Source organism: Enhydra lutris, unplaced genomic scaffold (genome assembly GCF_002288905.1).
Source record: "Enhydra lutris kenyoni isolate GAN:26980312 unplaced genomic scaffold, ASM228890v2 scaffoldscaffold45, whole genome shotgun sequence".
Taxonomy (NCBI): Eukaryota; Metazoa; Chordata; class Mammalia; order Carnivora; family Mustelidae; genus Enhydra; species Enhydra lutris.
The window spans coordinates 6928687-6951822 of NW_019154129.1; the positions used below are offsets into that span (position 1 = coordinate 6928687).

The following is a 23136-nucleotide window of genomic DNA, read 5'->3' on the forward strand; positions in this document are numbered from 1 at the left end:
CCAAGATTTTATAAATGTCAACTATCTCAGAACATTCTCCAGGATACTAAGGGTGGTGGGGGACGACCGCTCATTCTGTCAACACAGACTCTTCCTGCCGCTGGACTGAACCCAGGATTTATCAGGACCCATTCTGCCTGAGAGGCTGGAGTGTGCGTCGTATCCAGCACCTGAGGCCCAACTGTCAGCCTGTGAAGTCAACGTACTCAGAAAGCCACAACAAAAGGCCACATGATCTCAGAAGCGCCAAAGAACCTTGAAGTCGATTTAGCAAGAAAGCAAAGAACACCGAGCAAGAGATAACCTTTTTCTCAGGAAGTAGGTAGAAGCATTACAAAGGGTTGGAGTCTGAAACCAGGCTCAAGCTCTCTGGGACCCCGGGTAGAGGGTCTGCATCTGAGTTTTGCTTGTCCCAGCTGCAAAGGTGGGGTTAACGATGTGGAAGTTTTTACACATTTCTCTCTTTATTTTATAAAAAGCAACTTGCTAAGTGCCTAGCAAGCTGACAGCAGGCATTCAATAAAGGGGATCCTAGAGCCTTATAAGGTCTGTGAAGTTAGAAGTAGACCACATATGGCATGCACCTGAATTCTTACCAAACTGGCACATATGTTCAGAGAAGTCAGTGCAAATCACCCCCCAAACTTAGCATTTCATGCAGTTGAAGCATCTAATGCCCAAATCTCATGGTGATGTCAGGGGCTGGAGTTCGTGGCAGGCAGCAGTGGAGACAAAGTAAAACAAGTCACCTGCCCCCGATTTGATGGGCTTCGGGCTATCTTTTTGTAGTTACTCTGCAGCTGTAGGAACAGGCTGTTGAAGTGTGAAGCAATGTCACAACACAGCCATTCCTGCCACACTGGGCTAATATTGACTTCTGGCCCTCTGGGAGTCTGAGATGTTGAACATAATATTCTGTGTTTCTGCAGAAAAGCACATTCATACAAAATGCCCTGGCCAGACAGCCGCAGATAAAGGAAGCTGTCCTGAGTCATGGGATGCTGGCTAGAGAGAGGAAAGAACCGAAGACAGTCCGAACCCCAGCGGAGAAGCCAGGAGGTCGGAGGAGAACCCCTGGGGGGTGCCATCATGCCATCACGCCCTGTCGGCGACGACAAGCCAAGCGGAGGGCAGGCCAGCCCTCGGGGGCCCTACGCCCACCCCTGGGAACCTTTCCAGTCATCACAGCTCTTGAAGGCCTCCTGGACAGAACGACATCCACAAGTAATGAGGATTTTGCTAGCTCACAACTTGGGATCATCAGAATGCCCTGCGTAGCTACACACACACAGAAGGTCTACAGAGAAAGTGGGACTCCTTGATGGCCTGCCGTAACTGGCTCTGGGAGTCTCTCTCTCCCTCCACCCACATATTTCACTGGTCACCAAGTCCCATTAGGGCCACAGCCCTAGACGCTTCTGGATTCACTTCACGGTTACTTGCTCCAGGGAAATCCTTGCGCAACCGTGCACGGAGCGCTCATTCTTTGTTAAGGACAAAAACTGGCCCCAATCTGAATGTCCGCCAGCAGGGACCTGGCTAAATAAACAGTGGTTTGCCCACACGATGGACGGCTCAGCAGCAGTAAAAATGAAAACGGGCGCGCTTATGAACTAACAGAAAGAAAAAAAAAATCCAAGGCGTGCTGTTGAGTGAAAACAGTGATCGTCGGTGTGGAAAAAATACAAAAGCCATGCAACACTGTAGCACAAGCACAGTAGGCACATATAGACAGAAAGGTCTAGAAAGAGGCAGAGCAAGCTGAGGAAGGGAGGACCTCTGCAGAGAGGCCGCTTCTCACCCCTGCCAAGGGCATGGCGCCATCTACCGCACAGGTGCAGCCCACCCGCTGAAGGGCAGAGCAGGCCTTCCCTCTCTTTTCTGCCCACCCTCTTCTCCTCTGCCCTTCCTGACTCCGGTGAGGCAAAACCCAAGTCCCCTGACTCCCCACTCCTTGGCCTTAGTACCTCCGAGGGCTTCCTACTGCTCCCAGGGTACACTTCCAACCCCTCGGCAGGCTGCAAGCCCTCCGCCATTTAGACCCCCACCCAGCTTTGCAGCCTGTCTCCCCATCACTGCCCGATACCAGCCATGCCACCAGATGTTGCCCGCTCCCTCCTGCCTTCCGTGCATGTTGTCATCACCACAACCGCCTCGTTGGCCGCACAACCTGTTCGTGCACCCATCCCCGCACCCCCTCCTCGTCCAGTCTGGTGTGCTCGGCACGCCATTCGTTTGACTCCTAAGAGACCCCTGGAAACACCTGCTGCACACATTCTCTCTCCTGACCTTCTTGGTGTATCTGTCATGTAACTTCCTGGGAACTCCTGAAGTTCTTCTGAAAAAATGCCCATTCCTTCGTAAACCTGGGGTCCTCCTCTTCTCTCCCTGGTGGTCCCCTCTCTGGCCCCTAGGTGCTGCTGTGTTTTGAAGAGGCCACAAAGAAATGGGCACAAAGGAGAGGGACCTGTGTTGGACCAATGACTGACGCCGCTCTGGGGACACGCAGCACTGTTCTCGTGTCCCGTGCCTGGCTTCTGCTTTGGTTCTTCCCACCCTGTGGAGAGGCCTCATGAATTCACAACCCCTCCCCCTAGCCGTCTGCACACTCAGCAGTGCCACCTGGTTGGCACTGCACTCTCTGGGATCCCAAGGCCAGCACTATGACTGGTTCTTTAGAAGTGGTACAGTGGTTCTCAAACCCAGTTCTGGGGGGACCCTGGGGTTCCTTAAGCTAGTTCAGAGATATCTTAAGGTATAAATAAAATCAAGGTGGTCTTTTTCCAATTCACAGATACAATTAAGGACTAGGGTCTTCTCTTCTTCCAGCTTTTACCCCCTCAAACCAGACTTCAGTCCTTGCCGTTTGCTATCACTTATCTGTAATGAGAGCCCGTGACCGGCAGGACAGATGACTCAGCAGCAAAAAATAAACATCTGTAGGAAAAGGCTCATAAAGTTTCTTCAAATAATTTTATCAGCTTCTCCTCTGGACGCACCTGTGTCCACAGAATACGGTCATGTTCTTTGCTGGTTTCCATGCGTGTGGCTCATGCTATGGGATGGAATACAAGAGTTCACGGGGTGCCCAAAGCACACCTGATTCCCAGGGGTCCAACACCCAGTCATCTTCGACGCTGAACACACGGGTTCATGGAGCGGGCCAGGCGCTCTCCCTCCGCAAGCTCAGTTTTCCCGGTCTGCCTCCCAGGGCTGTCCGCGTGGTCATGTGGGAGCTGCCCCGCTCAGGCAAACGTGGAATTAGCCACGGTGGTATCGTGGGGGGTGGGCCTGTTCCGGGCTTCGGTCAGAGATCTCTGCTCTTCTTGGGCCCCGGATCTGCCTCTACGAGCTACGGGGCCTCAGGCACAGACCAGAACCACAGTCCTCAGGGTCCTTTGGCAGGAGGTCAATTCTGCCCTAGTGTTTTATCAGCACCTGATGAAAAGTCTTCCTGAATGAGCAAATCTGCGCAATGGCCGTGTCTCTGTTATTTACAGCAGGAGGAGCCGTGGGTGATTAACTTTGCGCAAACCGAGTTAACGTGTAGAAAGGGAACCTATTATTTAGGGTCCCGGGGGTCAGGCCTCACTAATAACAATGACAATTAAAAATACTGGGAGCCTGACCTTCTCTGCACACTGCACACGTGTGAGGCGTCCTGCTAGGCACTTAGGTGAATTAATTCCCATCACGCTCACGACAGCCTCATGAGGTGGGTGACACTTTCAACCCCGCTTTTTTTTTTTTCTTTTGAATCGTGGTAAAAATACACATTAAGATTTACCATCTTGACTGTTTTAGCGTACAGTTCCGTGGCGTTAAGCACATTCACATTCGTTCTATGAATAAACAGGCACAGGGGGTGACCCAACCGGCCCAAGGCCACGTCACGAGTCTTAGGTCGAGCCAGGACTTGAACCTGAACCGTCTGTTCCAGGGCTGGGCTCAGCCACCTGCTTCTGCAGACTCTCCTCTGCGCAAATGCTGCTGCTGAGAAAAGAGGCGAGAACGATGGGAGAGGACACTGGATTTGCTTCACGGACACCTCACTTGGGGAGAGATCTAGTGCCTTCTGTCTTTTCTTGGTGCTCTTCCATTGTTCCCGACTGCCCTATAATACAGGGGCTCGACCCGTCCTCGGAAGGCTGACGGTCCCGAGAGCCAACGGGAGCTGCATTCTCCAGGGCGGGCACGGGCGTGTGCGCACACACGGGCACGCCGCCGTGCCACTTGCCCTGACACGTGCCTGCCCGTCCTGCGATGCCAGCGAGGCTGCCCCCCGGGGCCCGCTGAGCCGACAGAACCTTTCCAAGTGCAGCCAAGGTCAAAGGGCAGAGTGAAGCTGGGGTCCGGTCTCTTCTCCCAAGCTCTAGCATGGGCTCTCTGCTCTCCGCTCCATGAGCGACCTGGGCCGTGTTCCCTGCTCCTCGATGTGCTGTTCTCACCATAAGGCTCCCAGGGACACAGTCACTTTGACAGTTTGAGGTGGGGAATGACCCCGAAAAGTGACGCAACACTCAATTGTTTGGAACTTTCTCCTCCTCTCTGTCTCCACCCCCCAGAAAGGCTCCTCTGGGACCTGAAGGCTGCCTCTGCCTGCTGTGTGCTCCGTTTCACAAGAGTGCTCCTCAGGCACAGAGTGTCGATTGGGAAGGAGCCCAAATCTGGGGGCACGTTCCAGGTGAGGGAACCTTCTGGGCCCTGATTCAGGAACGTGGTTCCTTATGGGCTGTGCGCTCACACCCTTCTTCTTGGTTGCCCTGGGGGCCCCCAGAAGAGGCGTGGAAAGCGGGACCCTTAAGACTCAGCTCAGGGATGATTTTTATATGGAACCTGATTCCCACATCGCTGACCCATTGGCCTGGAGGCTGCTGTCTTAGAGGTCACTGCCAGAAAGCTCTGAAGAGAGCTCACATCCTGCTGCCTTTGCACTGGCAAGATTTAAAGTCTCATTTCTGCTTTTCTCGTCTTCACGAATCTATACAAGGATGGGCCTTCACGTAACCCCGAGCTCTACCCCGTCTAGAAGTCTGGAAGTGGTGGCTGCAGGGGAAGAAGAGTGTCCTTGCATATGACTGCTTTACAGGTTTATCCCTGATCCCAGGTGGGGCTTCGAGCGCGTGGGTGTGGAGCACGGAAGACAGGGATGGGGACTGCTGTGTCTGTGCTAGCGCCACCACAGCCCCCTGTCTAACGGGGGTCTGTCTCACCAACCCCTGACAACCGGGGGTGGGTGGTAGAGCTTTTAGGGCTCGGTCTCCACCAGCTCCGGCCTTGAGACGAATGGGGGCTTGGAGGCAGGCAGTGGAGGCATGGCTCGGGGCCTGTCCCGTGGGAGCCTTGCAGCCTGGGTCCACGCCTTGGCTTCCTGTACACTGTGGATCAGGACAAGCGCTCCCAGCTCCCAGCACTGCCCACAGCAGAGAATCGGTGCACACCAAGGTTCTGGCTCAGTTCATTCTTCCATTCAGACTCTACTTTGCGCTCCCAGAAAGCAGATGATGCTGTCTGTCTGAAACACAACCCCTTTGGGAGCCAACAATGTGGTTTTGCCTGATACCAAGGAGGCCTCAGGTGGCTGTGGGGAGGCCTTTATTTCTAAAATCAGAGAGAGAATTCATTTTAGATGTGTCCAAACGGAGTCAGGAACTAAGAGGGGGTGGGGGTGGGGGCAGCAGCGGCCAGTCAGGGTCTGACTCAGGCCAGTCCGAGTTCACGGCCTCCGGGGGGGGGGGCGCCTGGTGTGACCTTGGGGGCACTTGTTTCCTCACAGGCATAGGCACAAAAGGAAAACGGCAAAACCTCCCTTATGAGGGTTGTTGGATCAAATGAGAAAATTGCAGAAAGTGCTTAGCAGCTCAATACGTCTTGCTTAAAAAAAAAAAAAAAAAAAAAAAGAGGCCTCAGGGTCAGAATCAAGTTTCTGTAACTCACTGACCCAGGGGCTAGGGTCTTTGGCTGGGAGCTAAAGGCTGGAAGCAGGGAGGAAGGGGGCATGGGACACTGGAGGAAGGTGGCAGGGAGGTTCTTCCCGTGTGTCTCCAGAAAGGGCACTCTCCTTGCCTTGGGGAGCTTGAAAGAGAGGACCGGCTCCAGTGTTACAATCGGAAACAAGAAAAAGAATGGGCCTAAAAAATTAGTTTCTGGGAAACACTGTCATGAGATGATATTAGCACCTAGTACGTTATCCCATGAGAGAAGTCAGGGCTGAGATCTATGAATTAAACATTGATTTTTTTTTTTTTTTTTTTTTTTTGGCTGTCAGTCCGAGGCTTCATGGTCAGCTCAGCTGGCTCTGAGCACACTCATCTTCGCATTCTTCCTGAGTTACTCAGCCGCCAAAGGTTGGCTCTGGAACCATGTTGCCTTTCCACAGAACTATTAAGTGTTCTGGGTCAGTGACTGATAGGGTCGGTTTGTTTGCCTTTGATAAAGATAAGTCTCCTGGAAAGCAGAGCCCTCCCCCGTGCTTGGGGATTTGCATGTTTGCTCAGAGGCAGCTGGTGCCCTGGATGCAGGAGGACATGAAGCTGGGGCGAGAAGAGAGTAAAGCAGAGCTTGGCCCTTGCGGGATGAAGTCAGACTGTCCAGCTGGCACTTGAGCCAACAGGTGCAGGAGCCCAAGCCAGGGCGGAGCAGGACAGCAACGCCCCTGTTGCCGGAGATTACTGACCGCTGGGGAAATGAGACACTGAGCGGTTCACCCAGCCCAGCCTCCATCCAGCAGTCCGTGTCCCTCAGCTGCGTTCGAGAGTCACTGAGCCCCTGCTTGCTAAGTGTCAGCAGCTGAGGGCAAGACCTACAGGAACCCCAGGGCCTTGCCGGCAAGTGTAGGGTGAGTGACACAGACAACAAATGGGTCAAACTTCGGCTAATGGCAAGGGCTCTGGAGACCGTGGGAAAAACCATCCCAACTCTGATGCAGATATTCCAAAGAACCAGGAACAGGGGTTCAAATAAAAATTTCCAGGTGTACGTACGCTCACAGCTATGCGGTCGCCCGGAGGTCAGAACCAGCCGCATGGCCATCCGTGGGTGACAGAACGGATGAATGAGATGTGGTCTGACTGCACAGTGGCTAGCTCGGACACACGCTACAACGTGGAGCAACCTCGCAAACATGACACTACGTGAACGAAGCCAGACACAAAAGGCCATGCAACATAGGATATATACGAAACATCCAGAGCAGGTGAAGTCCACAGAGACAGAAAGCAGAGCAGCGGTTGCCACGGGCTGGGGAAGGGCGAATGGTGAGCGAGCGCTCAATGGGCTTTTACGTGGGGGGCAATGAAGCTATTCTGGAACCAGCCGAGGTGGTCACGGCCCGAGACTTCGAATGGACTAAATGCCACTGAATTGTATCCTTTCAATATGTTTTCTGTTATGTGAATTTCACCTCAAATAAATAAAAACCATCTGCCGCACAGAGCAGTCCTGGGGTGGTTTGGGGTCCCCAGTGGAGGCCCCCCTGAGCAGAGTCCTGAATGCTGAGAAGGAACCAGCCACGCGGAGGGCTCCAGGCAGAAGTCTGGATTAGAGCTGGGAAGCAGGAGAGGGCCTGAGCAGGAGGGACTGCGGTGTTCTGCCCACTCCACGTCACCACGACCTGCAAGGTGAACACCTGTGAGTGGCCTCTGGGCCAGAAGGAGTCCAGAGTGGGGGGGTCAAGGCTGCCCCGGGAGGCCAGAGCCCTGACCCTCTGTCTGGAGACTGCTGCCCACGCCGCCACCACCCCCGCCCTGGGGCAATTCCGGGAACAGCTTCTGGTCCACTTGGTGTTTGTGGAAAGAGGCCTCAGTGGTCTAGTTTTGGACACCCTGCCTCCCTTGGCAGATTCCGGCAGTCAGCTATCACTGTGGGTTGGTGGGACAAGTCCTCGAGGGCACGAACCACGGAAGGCTGCATCTCAAAGGCCGAGTCTAGAGCTGGTCGTGCCTGTGCACCTGGACACACTATCTGCTGATGCCCGAGACGCCCCAGCTAGGCCTGCACCCAAGCCTCTACCCTTTGGAGTAGGACACTCTGCAGGGGCAAGAGCCATGAATCTAAAATTGGCCAATACAGAGAATTTATGATTTCTCTCCAAGCCCAGTGAAAAAAGAAAAATATACCACAGTGGCTAAGAGGCCTGATTTATATTCTACTTTAGTATCTCTTCCAAGGAAATGGAGGGTACATTTTCATCAAATATCATCATTTACAGCTTGTAAAGGGGGGGGGCAAACGGCTCTGTGATGACCACCTGGGCTGCGGATGACATCGGAAGATACGTCATAACGGAGCTAGCTCCTCCAGCTGCCACCCCGAGGCAGGCGGCCAGAACTGTTTTCTCCACCGTGAATTATCCCCCAGGCTGGAGTGGCGGTCCCACATGGCCCGGGGTTTCGCAGCTGTGTGGCCTAGGGTGAGGGACACAGAGCAAGACCATTCCCAGAGTGTGCTGGGGTGGCAAGGGTGCACTCATGGGCCCAGACAGTAGCAGTGGATGCCGTGGCATCAGAGGCCAACCTAGGCCGTGCTTCCGACGACCCCCGCTCCCCCCCTCCGGCCCCACACTTTGGTTTTTGAAAACTTCCAAGTTGAGGGTGAGGAAATTCTGCTTGAGCTCTTCTGGGGGCTCCATTCTCTGGTGTCCCTTCCCTAGTCCAAGTGCCACAGACTAAAAAATCCAAGGTCTAGGGGCCCAGAGAGAATTCGTCTTTCTGGTGTTCACGCAGGAAGAAGGCATTAGTGGGAACTGCGCCAAGCTGTGCAAAGCACAAGTGTGGGCTCATCCTTCATCTAGTAAATACTGAATGAAGGCATAAGGTTGGTGCTGAGGTACAGCAATAAATAGGACAGACCAGCTCTCCACGGGAGCGGTCTTCTCCATTCGGAAGATGGCAGCCGGGTACCCAAATAGGTCATCCAGGTAAAGAACTGCAGAGAAAATAAATCAGTCTAATGAGATGGAGGAAGGAGGGGTGAATCAGGAAAGGCCTCTCGGAGGAGGTGGCATGCAGACTGAGGCCTGTGCAGTAGGAGGAGGCAGCCACACACAGATCCGGGGAAGAACATCCAATGAGGAGGCCCTAAAGCAGGAGAGAGGCCAGTGACTTGGGAGAAGTGGTTCTCAAAGCATAGTCTGGGGAACCCTGGGGGCCTTCCAGGGTCAGAACTACTCACATAAAAATAGTAAGACAGCGTTTTCCTTTTACATTCACTCTCCCAGGAGTACATGGGGGAGCTTTCCAGAGGGCACAAAACATATGCTATGATAACAGAGTGAAAGCAGAAGCAGATGCAGGAGTCCAGCTGCCTTCTATTAAGCCAGATATTACAGAGATTTGCAAAAATATAAAACATGAGGTTTTGTGTTTTATGGGGTTTTTTTTGTTTTTTGTTTGGAAAACAGTTATTGTTCATTAAAAACTGTTATTTATATTTACTTGTGATGTGTGAGGAGTTTGTTTTTATTTAAAAAATATGCGAATAAAGTTTATTTCTGTTTTAATTTGTACTACCTGAAATACTAATAAATATAATCGATATAAGCTATACCTCTTTGGGATCCTTGGTACTTTTTTCAAGGACCTAAAGGGGATCCCGAGGCCAAAACTTTGAGGAGCCATGACTCAGAGGAGCAGCAGGGGCTGGTACAGCTGGGGTATGGGACAGAAGGAAGTGGGGGGGGCCTGCACCTGAGAGGCCAGATGGGGCCAATCTCACAACAACCACACAAGACCAGAGTGAGAGCTTCGGATTGTATTCCAAGTGCAACAGGAAGCTGCTAGAGGGTTGCAGGAAGGGGCACGGTGTGATCTGTGTTCTGGAAAGATCTCTCTGGCCAAAAGGGAAAAGGTGAGGCTGGATGTCTAAACACACCGTAGATAGTCCTGCATGATTGAGGGTGAGGGCGGCTGTGGGGCAGGCTACTGAGACAGTAGGTGGTGAGGAAGGGCAGGGCGGGGAGAGCTCCCCTCCCTCCATCTGAGTCATGCCGAGGCTCATGGATTTCACTTGCTCTTTAGGTCCCATCTCTGACACAGGCCAGTGCGGGAAGGCAGCAAGACCTCTCTCCCCAAGGGTCCAGAGCAGTCGCCCTTGGGGGCACATGAGGGTGAATGTCCCATTCCCCGCCCCGCACCTGAGCAGCACTTCCAGGGGCTGCCAGGGGCGAGAGACAGGGAAGGGGCAGGTGGCCAGCTTCGGCAACTACCTTTGCCTCGCCACGGTCCCAACTGGCTCAACCTCAAATACCCAACCCTGGGCCCAGCAACAGGATGGAGGCATTCCAGCCAAGCTGGACCCCCTGCCAGGAAGGCCCAGGCCATGGCAGACAGGACCGTACCCCCAGCACTGGATGAGCTCACTTCTCCCTTGGAGCCCAGACAGGGTGGGAGAAGTTAGCAATCAGATATTGTAAAGCCTTCTGCAAACAGAGACACGATTATGCAGATGCCGAAGAATGTGACATTTGGCTCTATTTATTTATTTACACTTGCCTTGTTCCAAAAAGGATGGAACGGCAAACAAGGGGCGCGGTTTTCCTCCTTAACCCGTTCACTCCCGAGATGAAATCCTAATGACCCAAGGAAATAATTTCTTAATAAATGTTATATGTCAGTTATAGCTCAATGACAAAAATCACAAGGCAGTGCTTATAGAAATGTTATAATAAATTGTAACTGTGTGTAGAAAAAAAAGAATGAATGAAAAAAAAGGAATGATTTCTTACCAAGCCAATCTGTGTTTAACCCAGACTCATGGCCATCATTTATATTTACTTAACAGCCATCTCTACAGAATATGAAGAAGACTCGATACTTTTTAACAAAGAATCCTCCAGGGGCTCCGTCAGTTAAGCATCCGACTCTTGGTTTCGTCTCAGATCATGATCTTGTGAGATCGAACTCCGTGTCGGGCTCCGCACTCAGTGCAGAGTCTGCTTAAGATTCTCTTCTCCCTCTCCCTTGGCCCCTACCCACCCTTCAAATCAATCAATCAATCAAGCAATCAATCTTTAAAAAAAAAAAAATTGTCCAGGCCCTAAAGGAGGCAGAAATCATCTCACATTTCATAGCTGAAAACAGAGGTGGGGGACACAGTGGGTCTTACAGACTAAGACTGGTTTTAAGGATGAAAAGAGTCACAGGCAGTGGGTGACGGCGTGAACTGGTACACTTTTCCAGAGTGCATGTTGGGACTACATATGTCAGGAAGAAAAGCCTCCCTTTTGACCAAGCCAAGCCACTGCTGAGAAATTATCCCCCTGATACTCAAGATTTGCAATGGTTACACCAAGGCATCCCACAGATGTTCTCTACAATACTGGAAGAGCAAAACACTGGAAATGACCCAGACGTCCATCAACGCAACACAATATAAAAGATTTTCTGGTCCAGCCATACAATCAAATACCATAGAAGAGTTAATTATTAATGAACGTGAAGTCAATCTATAATGCATTGACATGTAACACCAAATTAAGTGAAAAAAAAAAGGCAAGGTGCAGAATTACACATATGGTACGACCCCATGTGTAAAAATAGACAAGAAAATACATAAAGGGCATAAAACGAACACTTCTAAAATGATAAGCAAGAAACTGTTTACAGTGATTCCTTCTGGGGCAAAGGTGACTCATGTCTCATTTTATCATGTCCTGTTTTGGTTTTTTTAAACATCATATATACTTACAGTATATATATTTCTAAAATACATTAATGAAATCAAAGAACGAAGAGAGGATCAACCACGGAGTGAGGGGAAAAGAAGGACCCTGATTTTGGACAGGTCCTTACGACGGCACTTTAAATCAACAGCTGTTCTTAAATTGATAACTGCTTTGAGACACATTTTGCAACTTATCAATTGAAGTTCGAAACCCTAAACGCTTGCAGGGGACAGCCTGGCCAACTTTCGGAAGTTTTGTAATCAAGGGCAAGGTTCTCTTTCGAGGGATCGGCGTGCACGTGGATTTACTTAAGGCGGACGCACCAGCACAGGAAGGGGAGAGCCCCCCGGCCCTTCTGGAGAAGCAAGCTGCCTTTGAACTTTCTCTTCATGTTTCTCTTTTTGGGAGGGAGGTGGTTTCAAGATGAGCTTGAGAGAGAGTGGGGAGAGGTGCTCCGAGATGGGAGACCGTGTCACGGCCTGTGGGGAGCTCTCCCTTCTCCAGGGGCTCTAAGAGGAAGCACGCATGTCATCTCTCTAGTCATCCCACACGGAGAAGGAAACTACTCCCCCACAACCTCATTACTAGCAATCTAAGTATTTCCAAGAAATTTCCAAGAAACTTCTTAGTCTTAATTCTGAGAAGTTCTTCCACATCCCCAGAAAATCTCTGGAAAACCAAACCCAGGTGGCAGAATACCAAAGAGAAAGCCAAGGTTTATTTCTAGGGCTCGTGTTTCATCTTGTGCTATGCTTCGACGGATTCTAAGAAATGGGTGCTTCCAGCCGACCGGACTCCGCGAGGGGAAAGGGAAGCTTGCTCGCGCAGGCTCCTGGGACAGCAAGCCCGGACCCCCAGGAGGGGATGAGAGGCGGCGCGGGCTCGGGGCGGCTTACCTGGCACCTTGTCCACCGACGCGAACACCGAGCGCTGCACCGTGGGGTCGCTGCTGCCCCGGCGGCACTGGTCGTAGAAACGGAAAGGCAGGTGCTGGGTGGAAGAGGAGGAGCCAAGTCTAAACCCCAGGACTTCGGTCGTCGGCTGGATCGGGAGGTCCAGGAGGGCTATGTTCAAACAACACCGTGGTTCATGCTCATCGTGCGGGCTGGGGGTGAAGGTGACGGGGCTCTGGACGGGGTGGGCCGCAGCTGGAGTGGTGGCAGCTCTGCCGGGCGCATCACTTGGATGGTGCCAAGTGGGGAGCTGGCAGCCTTGAGCTGGGGAGAGCAGCGTGACCCCAGAGGTCACGCCTGAGCTCAAAACGCAGCCAGCGCCTAGCAAGGGTTTCGGACACGGATGCTGGCCAGTCTCCACTTTGGACCTTTGGCTTCCGCACGTGAAAGACCCTTGCCAGGCTTCGCCGCGGGGGTCATTTCAGACCCCAGAACAAATGGGGCCAATTCTGCCCCGAAAGTTCCCGTGTGTACGTGCGCGTGGGGAAGCGTGTGTGAGGGCGAACCTATCCGCGTGTGTGCACGTGTATTTATGAGCCTGTGTGTATCTGTCACAGTTGCTGTCCTCCCTTCCGGAAACAAATCTCATGATAGAGCAATTTGGAGGGGCTTTTTAAAATCAATTTAAGGAATACCCAAGGCGTTACTTCGAACAGCCACTTTGCGGCATAATTCTCAATTTTCAAATGAAATATTTAGCCTTCGTGCCAGCGGTGAGAAATTGCTTTACATTAACAACAATGACAACAACAACAACATCAACAAAAAGCCTTCCGAAAATAAATCCTCAGAGAAAGGACTGAATGATTTAAGTCACTTTGCACATTACAAAATGCCTCTGTAATGATTTCATAGGCCAAGTTTCCGCTAAGTGAGAAATGAAACAGGGACCGCCTGGGACGCAGGCCTGGGCAAACCAACAGGGCACGCGCAGTCAATAACCCAATCCGTGACATCCAGAGACCCAGCCCGCCAAATGTTTATTTTTCGGCAATCCCTTTAGAAGGCGCCCTTCCTCCTCAAGTGGGCTGGAAGTCCTCCCGGCGAGCACACCAGAATGATCATCGGTGCTTGGACTGAGAGGCGTGGTGCCTGAAGGACGACTGTTTATAATCTGAGAAGCTGATAGACTGCCTTACCCCCGGGGAATGCCATGCTGTCAGCCCTAATGAATGGAACACCCTCGTTTTAGGGCCCTGATTTCTAAGAAAGCACGGGCCTTCCTGCAAGGGGCAGCGTTAGGCCTCCTTGCAAATTCACCACAGTGCCTATGACGCGTACACCGACTTCCGAGTTTAGTGCTGGGTCATTGTGCCCCTCCTCGCCAAGCAGGGCTGCCTCTCACGACAGCTGGAGGGAGAGGGGGAAGAGACGAGCTCTACAGGCAGAAGTTCTGCATTTGGGTTCTGCCAACTAGCTGCTTGTGTGACTTAGGAGGGAATCACCGAGCCTCAGTTTACTCTTTTGAGCAGTGGGCAGAACAGCCCCTACTGATCTTAAGGGTTAAGGATCAAAGGTGGAAGGGAATGTCCAAGCGTTTTTAAGTATAAGCTAGAAGACTCCTGTGTGCGGGACACCCACACGGACACCGGCCGCTCGTGGCCTCCTGCTTGGTTAGGGAGGATTCCCCTTCTCTTCCATGAAGCCCCAGAAGCTCTCTAGGAATCAGACACCTGGGGGATGGGGAATTCTGAGCAGATTTTCTATCCTTTCACCAGAACACAGTGAGCTCCTAGACCCCAGGCGACCTCTTCTGGGGGTCAGCGTGAGAGCCCGAGGGCTCCAACGACGGCCGCCAGGGCTGGCCAGCACTCACCGGCTATCCTCTGCATCTTCATGCGCCTTGCCTGGATGCGGCCCTTGGCCAGGCGCTGCTTAGCGATGATGCAGCGGATGTGGTCCGAGAACACGAAGGTGGCCTGGAGGATCGGGAAGGGCTTGGAGTGGGGGCTGGACGCAGGCTTGTGGATGGTGATGTTCAAGGCGCGGCTGTCATCCTCCACGCCCGTCACCTGCATGTCCTACGGAAGGGGCCAGAGCAGGGGCATTCGTGAGGTTTGGCAGGAGGGCAGTAGCTCGGAAGCTGTGGGGTCAGCATCTCGTCAAGAAGGGGGTTCCCCAAATTCAACAAGGCTTTTGCCCTCAAGGAGCAGCCTCCCAAGCTGGAGTCAAGGATGGGCACACACCAGACCAGGACACGTGGAGTGGACACATCAAGGGAGCCCGTGCTGGGTGTGGGGGCTGGGGTCCTACCCACACGGAGGACCTGAGTAAGCTAGTGAATAAATGGTGCCCCAGCTTCATCAAAGGGCCACGGGGACTCAAACAGTCGGACTCCAGCAGTTCTGACTTCTGAGAAACCACAGATAATAAGCTAAAAATGCCAATGGCCATCTGACCTGATCTTAGATCTATTCACCCATCCACTGAGCAGCTTCTTCCTGGCTTCTCTTAAGAAGGGGGCATCTCTGGCACCCATTCGTGTGTGTATGAAGAATTCCTGGGCCCTAATGGAAAACGCTAGCCCCGAGAAAGGGACTGGGAGGGCCATTTCCGCAGGCATGCGAAGAAAGCTGCACTTGAAAGACGGGGAAGAAAACTCACGCACAGCAACTGTGCTACGGACGGATCCCCTGGCAAACCCCAGAGTGGATTCTGTGCAAAGAGTCTGCTTTCCACCAGAGCTTGAGGCGACACAAGATGAAGGCAGGAGACAGGAGGCAGATGCAGAAGTCAGAGGTGCTACAGGAGCTGGGGGAAAGGCTCCCAAGTGAGATGGTTGCTGTCTGTAGGCATGAAGTCTGACACGGGCTCTTTGGAAAGAAAATCTGCCTTGGAATGTTGCGGTGGGGATTAGATGAGATGTTACACATTGAAAGCGGAGAACCTGGCACACAGTAATGTGCCTGACAAATAAATAGTAACTACTGGAAGGCGACCAAAAGGAAAGGTTTATGTGCCTTTCATTGTCTGATGGAGGACATGTATTAATCCTTCGATGGAGAAAAATACTTTCCTGACACTAAATTCTAAAGGAAATTGATCCTAAGTCTAGATAAATAAGAAGCACTAAGTCATCTAACGGACAGCCTCTTACACGGGAGTCTTTTTTTAAAATGAAAGATTCTTCATATAATTTCTCACATCATCCTCTGTAAAAGACATTTTTTACATGGAAAGATCTGGAAAAAGAGGAGGTTCTGATAGCATCTTCAAATACATGGGTGGCTCCCTAAGAGAGTGGGATGTTGCCCGTGCGTCATACCATGCAGGGCTAGACGTTACAGCAGGCCTGAGCAAGACCCTGCCAGCGACCAGAGACTGCCCAGCAAGGAAATGGGCTGCCTCGCAGCCAGGCACACCTCATACCAGGGAGAGCCGGCTGGATGCTCGGGGAGTGGGGGTTCTAACAGGGGACAGGAGCTGGAAGGCTGTCCCCTCCTGGTTCTTCGCTCCCTTCAGTCAACGAGCTAGCATTAGTCACCCAGCAGACAGACACACATTAAGAAAACCCGAGTCCCAACTTGGCGTTTTGGCATTTTAGAGCTCATCTCTGCTACAAAGGGAGTGAGGGCCAGGGGACTCTCGTGCCTTGCCAGCGACGACAATCACTTGAGAGGGGTCTGGCAGCATCTACGAACAGTGAAAACAGGCACACCCCAACTTCCTGAGAGCCGCGGCGGGAAACCCTTGCTCGAGAAGGAAGGATGGTTCCGTTCATGGCGGACTGTTTGTAGAGGTAAAAAAGCTGGCCGACGTCATTATGCCTTGTGTGGTCATCCAGCAGTTTAAAGAACACTAGGGAGTCTGCGTATACTAACACAGTTAGCTCTAAGACATAGATTGAATGAAAAAGAAAGTTTAGAATGCGTTCCATGTGACACTACCACACACACACACACACACACACACACACACACACACACACATCCTCTCAAGTATGTGTGCACCATGTTTATAAACAGTACGTGTAGCTGTATTTATATGTGCATCTGGGGGAGCACCAGCTCTGGAAGGACCATAGCGACCACGCAGGAGAAAGTTTAAAGAACTGAGGGTTTGGGTCAAAGAATACTTGACCCTTATCTGTGCAGTATTTCAACTTTTTCTTCAATGACGGTCTGTTCACATATTCCTTGTATCCTCGGAAATTAGTTTGGTTTAGAGCTGACCAAGAAGAGCTTCCGGAGTCCTCAGACGTCATACCTGCAGGAGGCCGGCGAACTTGACCACTCCCCAGCCAAGCCTAGACACGTCGGGTTCCACCAGGCTCATCTGGTAAATGTCGACAGCCAGGAAGCGTTGGACCATGCCGCCGTCCTTGGTGATCACTGTGCACGCAATCAGGTCGCTGTTGTCTGGGGGGAGGAAGAGGGAGAACAGAATGAGGTGCTGTCTGGTGGCCCATCCTGATGGAGACAGGCTAGAGGGCGGATCTGCGGTCTGGTGGGCCGCAGAGTCTGGTCAGCACTCGGGTCTGGAGTTACACACCGCGATGACTGAGTCCCCCACCCCCCGCCTCCGAGTCATACTGGACAACTTTTTTTTTTTTTTTAACCTTTCTGGGTTTCACATTCCTCATCTGGTAATTGGGGATAATGCCCACCCCTTTCAAGGTGACAATTGAATGAAGTACATACAGCAATTAGTACAACGTCTACTAAACACAAGGCCTCAAACTGTAGCTAAAAACAACAATAACTGAGAATCCGTGTAACATTTCAGGGCTTCCTTGCAGATGAATGTTGGGTGGTGGCTGCGATGGTATTTGCCTAAATTAAGCAGAGATAGGAAAACAAGAGTCCCCTGTTTGGTTACAGAACCATCAAGCTTCCAGTCTGGTGTCTGGCAACTCAGAGCTGAGTTTCGCACTCTATGGTGTGTGATCTTGGGCAAGGTCCCCGTGAACCACAGTATTCCATCTGTAACATGGGAACGATCGCCCTTCTCTTAAGATCTTTGGTGCTTTGAAAGAGAACAGATCGGTAAAGCATTTAACATAGAATCCTTACTGTATTCTGGGCCCCTTCTCTTACTTGGAAATTACCCCCTAATTCGATATCTAATTTAGTGCCTATCCTTGATGGCTTTGACAATCACCAGAGGAACACAGGACCGTGTAATCTATGGCCTGCTTTGTATTTGCTTCAATGGAATCCTCTGCCCCAATGTTTAAAAAAAGAAAAGAAAAGAAAAAAAAAAGCCAAAACAGGAAACAACCTAAATATCCCCAAATAGGGGAAAATGTTATGATTTTTCCCCTATCACATGAAAACTTATATGCCCACTTAAAAATTATGTTTAACCAAACTGTGAACAGTGGTTGCCTAGGGAGAGGGAAGTGAGAACTGACGGTGGGACTGCATGTATGGGGTGGGGGTATCAGTGGGAGAATGTAAATGTTTGTACCATATACCACTGTACTCCTTGAAATTATTTTTAAATGAGAAGGTACTCAAGACGTACTTTTGAAGTACTTATTAAAAACCAGGGGCGTCTGGCTGGCTCAGTCGGTGAAGCATGTGACTCTTGATCTCAGGGTTTCGAGCCCCACGCTGGGTATAGAGATTACTTAAAAGTAAAATCTTCTAGGGGTGCCTGGGTGGCTCAGTGGGTTAACGCCTCTGCTTTCGGCTCGGGTCATGATCCCAAGGTCCTGGGATCGAGCCCCGCATTGGGCTCTCTGCTTCGCAGGGAGCCTGCTTCCTCCTCTCTCTGCCTGCCTCTCTGCCTACTTGTGATCTCTGTCTGTCAAATAAATAAATAAAATCTTAAAAAAAAAAAAAGTAAAATCTTCTAGGGGCACCTGAGTGGCTCAGTCAGCTAAACAGCCTACTCTTGATTTCAGCTCAGGTCATGATCTCGGGGTCCTGGGATCGAGCTCCATGTTGGGCTCCATGCTCAGCAGGGAGTCTGCTTAGATTTTTCTCCCTGCCCCTCCCCACTCGAGTGCATTCTCTCTCCTTCTCTAAAATAAATAAATCTTTGAAAAAACAAGTACCTATTAAAAACCCAAGTTGAAAAAATCCTATTTATAAATAATTGCAATGATGATGGAAAAGACTTCAGAATTTGAAATGAAGGATAAAAATTGTATGATTGTGGGTGCCTGGGTGGCTCAGTGGGTTAAGCCTCTGCCTTCGACTCGGGTCATGACCTCAGGGTCCTGGGATCGAGACCTGCATTGGGCTCTCTGCTCGGCGGGGAGCCTGCTTCCCTTCCTCTCTCTCTGCCTGCCTCTCTGCCTACTTGTGATCTCTCTCTCTCTGTCAAATAAATAAATAAAAACTTTTAAAAAATTGTATCATTGTGATTTTGCTATGTTAAAAAAACAACAAGTATCCCCACAAAGCAAATGCAAGTGCAGAAAATAGAACTGAAATATGAAGACTTTCTGATTAGAAGAATGCTAGGTGGGCTTTTTTGGGAAGCTTGAATGAGTCATAATTTATACACCCATTTTTAAGTGGACAGTTGGGAGCTTTGGCACATTTACAGCTGTACATCACTGCATTCCAGCTGTGGGACACCTGTGTCATCCCAATGAGGTCAATCGACAGCGTTGTAACCAAGTATGTGACTTAGATGTATGGGCGGTGGGTGGGTGGGGGAGGGGAGGGAAGGCAACACAGAGAGTAGAAATCCTGGCCCCAAATGCAGATGAGGACAAACCTGGGCTCTGGTATTCCCCAAGGATTCCACCACTCTCCACCCCTATCCCGATTTTTACTTTTCCTTCAGACCTATAGAGGACAGGTAAGTCTCTCTCCTCTCTCAGCATAGCCTCCACAAATACAACTCAGTTTAACAATCTGAAGGCTAATCTGTTTGGGTTTGGAGCTTCATGGGGACGTCTTTTGGTGCACCCTTGGGCTTTTAAGGGCTCCATCCTTCTGTGTGTTCTGCCTGGGGCCTGCCCGCCTAGGATGGTCAGCAGCACCTTGGCAAACACCAGCATCAGGCAGGATTAACTCTCTGGGTGGTGTTTTCTTCTTATTTTGTGGCAGGAATCTTCCACCCTTTCCCAACCACGGACCTTCAAAAATTTCTAAAAATTATGTCATCCAGAATGTCCAGTGAGTGCCCTACTGGAAGATAGGTAGCCCTCTGTAATCAGAAGTGAAGACAGCCTCTTCACTCCTACCAGCATGTTCTCTGGGGCACGTGGTTTATTTTCTTTACTCAGAACTTAACACATTTTCCTCAAGGACAACCTCTTACCTTTTTAAATAGAAAGCAAAACCATAAAGGATGCTTTATGAAGGGGAGCATCACTCCCCTTCACATGAGATAGGCCCCTGAGGGAGTGACCAGGGAAAGCAGGCAAGCCATGCCTGTAGGGGTCAATGTGCTTCGTAGGTAGGCAACCCCTCATAAAGCCCGGGCACCTTAAAGGCACCAGGGGGGAAAAAAGACCCACCACCTCCATCACTAAGAACAAAAAAAGGAAGGACAAAACCCCAAAGGGGAGCAACTTTCAGAAATGCAATTGAGACATCAAACCCCCATCAGGGATTTCATAAGAAAACTAAAAGGCAAGCGTCCCCAGGGAGCAGGACCTCAGCAGTGAGGGAGCTTCTGGCTTTTCAGAAGCTTTGGAGCATTTAGGGAAAAACAAAGGAGGCTTCCTCCTGGGAGACCAGGGAATGCTTGCGGGGGTGGGGGGTGGGGGGGTGCTCATCTGTGGGCCTCTTGATGTCATCTCGGAGAACTCCTTCCCCTCCCCACCTAGGGCCTTGGCTGCTCTCACGCTGGCTATGGACAGGAGCCCTGGGGACAGGGCTTCTGCTCATCTTTGGATGGCCACGGTGTCTTGGGTGGCAGAGGACCCAAGGAAGACCTACTGAACAGAACCCCGTCCTGCCCATAGAATAGACCTATGCCTGGTCCCTTTATGCGGGCATCCTGGATTTTGCTCTAAGACAGAGGAGCCTGGCCAGTGCTGAGGTACTAGGAGGGACGTGGGGACATGGGGAGGACTGTCAGGGTGTGTGACAGCCTCATGAGCCTCCCTGCCTGACTCCCAGGAGTGGCCTGTGGCCTGCACACTGGCGCCGCCCAGATCCCACTGACCATCCGAATCCACTGGGGCCCTCCCCCACCAACTTCAGTTCCAAAGGGGTAGGGCCTAGGATTCTAGTTTAAAAATTCACAGCAAATCGCCAGACGACAATATAGGACAATCTCCACGTGATCTCAGGGGCAGGGAAGAGTTTCTTTAAAAAAGAAGAAAGAATCAGTGACTCTTAATCTCACAAAACAAACTGAGGGTTAATGGGGGGAGGGGGGTTGGGGGGGGTGGGATTATGGACATTGGGGAGGGTATGTGCTATGATGAGTGCTGTGAAGTGTGTAAACCTGGCGATTCACAGACCTGTACCCCTGGGGATAAAAATATATTATATGTTTATAAAAAATAAAATTAAAAAAAAAACTGACACACACAAAAAAGAAGAAAGAATCAACATGTACCAAAAAATAAATATGAGATGGGGAAACTGATTACGTCAAAATTGAAACTTACATAAAACAAATGACTTTACAGACTCAGTGAAACAACTGGAAAATATCTCCAGGAGCCAGAAGATCTTGCAGCAAACGTGAAGGACTCCCACAGGCCATTCACAGACAAGAGAACGGAGACAGCCAATGAACACACACCGACATGTTCAACCTCACAAGAAAACCAGAAAAAAATTTAAACAAGATCTCAACCTTCTACCCATTGACTGGGAAAAAGAAAGGTGTTGGTGAGGACACAGAGAAGCCGGCATTCTCAAACACTGCTAGCGGGAGAACAGGCGAACAGAGCCACTTTGAAGGGCACATTACCATTGTTTATTTAAACTGAAACTTTCACACCATATGACCTGGCAAGTCGTATGTTCCCAAGAAAAACAAACAAGCGCCAAGAGGCATGAACAAGGATGATGACAGCAGGATTTGGGTCTACAGTGACCCAAATCTCCCACAACAAGGGAAAGCCTAAAAAAACAAAAAGTGCATGTCCACTGAGTGTACAAGCAACCAGAACAAGGAACGACTTAGATCTCTGGCTATTTCAACACTCAGGTGAAGCCCCAAGAACACACGGCGGAGTGGAAAAAGCACGTCGCAGTAGGACGCGTGCAGTAGGACGTGTGCAGTAGCACGCGTGGAATAGAATGCAATTTGGGTAAAATCAAGCCTCACAGAACCAGGCTAACAGGTTTCTATGGGTTCCTGCATGTGGGTGTAAAAGAGAAAGTTGAGAAAATGTATGGCAGGGTACACAGTGATCACCTTTTTGGAAGGGATGAGGTGGGATTGGGGGGGTCAAGGTCATGAGAGTTTAAATGCAATGTTCCGATTTTTCAAAGGAAAAGGATGTGTTATCTGTGTGCTTAAAAGTCAACCAAGAGAAAAGTGAATCTCTTTCCACACTCCTGCACAAAGAGCCTCGGGTCCTTTGGGGCCCTGGCTGAGCTGTAGGACAGCCGGCTCTGCCTGATCTGGAAGGTGGTGACTATTATCACGAATGGGGCCATGGCGGGAAGGTGGGTCTCTCCAATTGCACCTCTTGGTACACAGGTGTGCACATTTCCAAACCGGCCAGACGTGAGTGAGCGGAAGAGCTCTTGCCATCAGGTGCTGGGGTCCTGGAAACATGGTGCGCCTCTGTGATTGCCTGGACCAACGGAGTACCCATCAATGTGATCCTTCGTAGCTTCCCAGGCAAGGTCACCAAATGCTTGGCACCAGCCTGCCCACCACGCTGTACAAAGTCCAAGGAGCCATGGAGACACATGCAGGGACAAAGCAAGACCTCAGGCCCAACTTGCCAGCCCCCCCGTTGAAACCACACGGAGCAGAGATATGCCGCTGAGCCCCACTGGGCCAGTTAGAGATCTGAGAGCAAAATGAATGACTCTAGATGTTCTAAGACACTACATTTTGAGGTGGTTTGTTACTCAGTGATTGAGAATTGCAAAAGCCATTGTTGTGATTCACTGTACTTTAGTGCTGTACCCAGGTTCCCCTGTAATGCTAGATTCTTCCGGCACCACCACGGGGCTATGCACCACGTCATGGAAGACTAATCTGGAGAAAGAGCTCATGCTGTACCCAGGTTCCCCTGTAATGCTAGATTCTTCTGGCACCACCACGGGGCTATGCACCACGTCATGGAAGACTAATCTGGAGAAAGAGCTCAGGGCTGGCCGAATGGAATGCAGAAAAGGTTCTGCAGCGCTTCCCGGGATGAAGGGAAAGGAAAGGCAGCCGTTTTCCAGAAAGAGGTTAAGGAAAGAAGGAACAAGAGAACAGGAAAGAAGGAACAAGCATGAAGGAGCCACCCTGACGTGACGTGCAGACTTGGGAAAGCACCTGGGGCTTGGCGCTGTGGGGCCTGGGTTTAAATTCCAGCTCTGGGGCGCCTGGGTGGCTCAGTGGGTTAAGCCGCTGCCTTCGGCTCAGGTCATGATCTCGGGGTCCTGGGATCGAGTCCCGCATCGGGCTCTCTGCTCGGCAGGGAGCCTGCTT

The 23136-nt window shown here is 51.0% G+C and overlaps 1 protein-coding gene across 5 annotated transcripts in view; it reads right to left on the minus strand.

Annotated features, from left to right (window-relative positions):
- Window positions 1–23136, minus strand: part of LOC111155983 (C-type lectin domain containing 16A) — a 207482-nt gene that overhangs the window by 37380 nt on the left and 146966 nt on the right. For 3 of the 5 annotated variants that reach the window (XM_022516482.1, XM_022516481.1, XM_022516483.1), the window contains 3 exons: window positions 16822–16973; window positions 14432–14636; window positions 12559–12726 (listed from right to left, as the gene is read on the minus strand). In XM_022516482.1, coding sequence (XP_022372190.1) covers window positions 12559–12726; window positions 14432–14636; window positions 16822–16973 — 525 coding nt within the window. The remainder of the gene's footprint in view (window positions 1–12558; window positions 12727–14431; window positions 14637–16821; window positions 16974–23136) is intronic. The other 2 variants (XM_022516485.1, XM_022516484.1) reach the window with 2 other exon arrangements.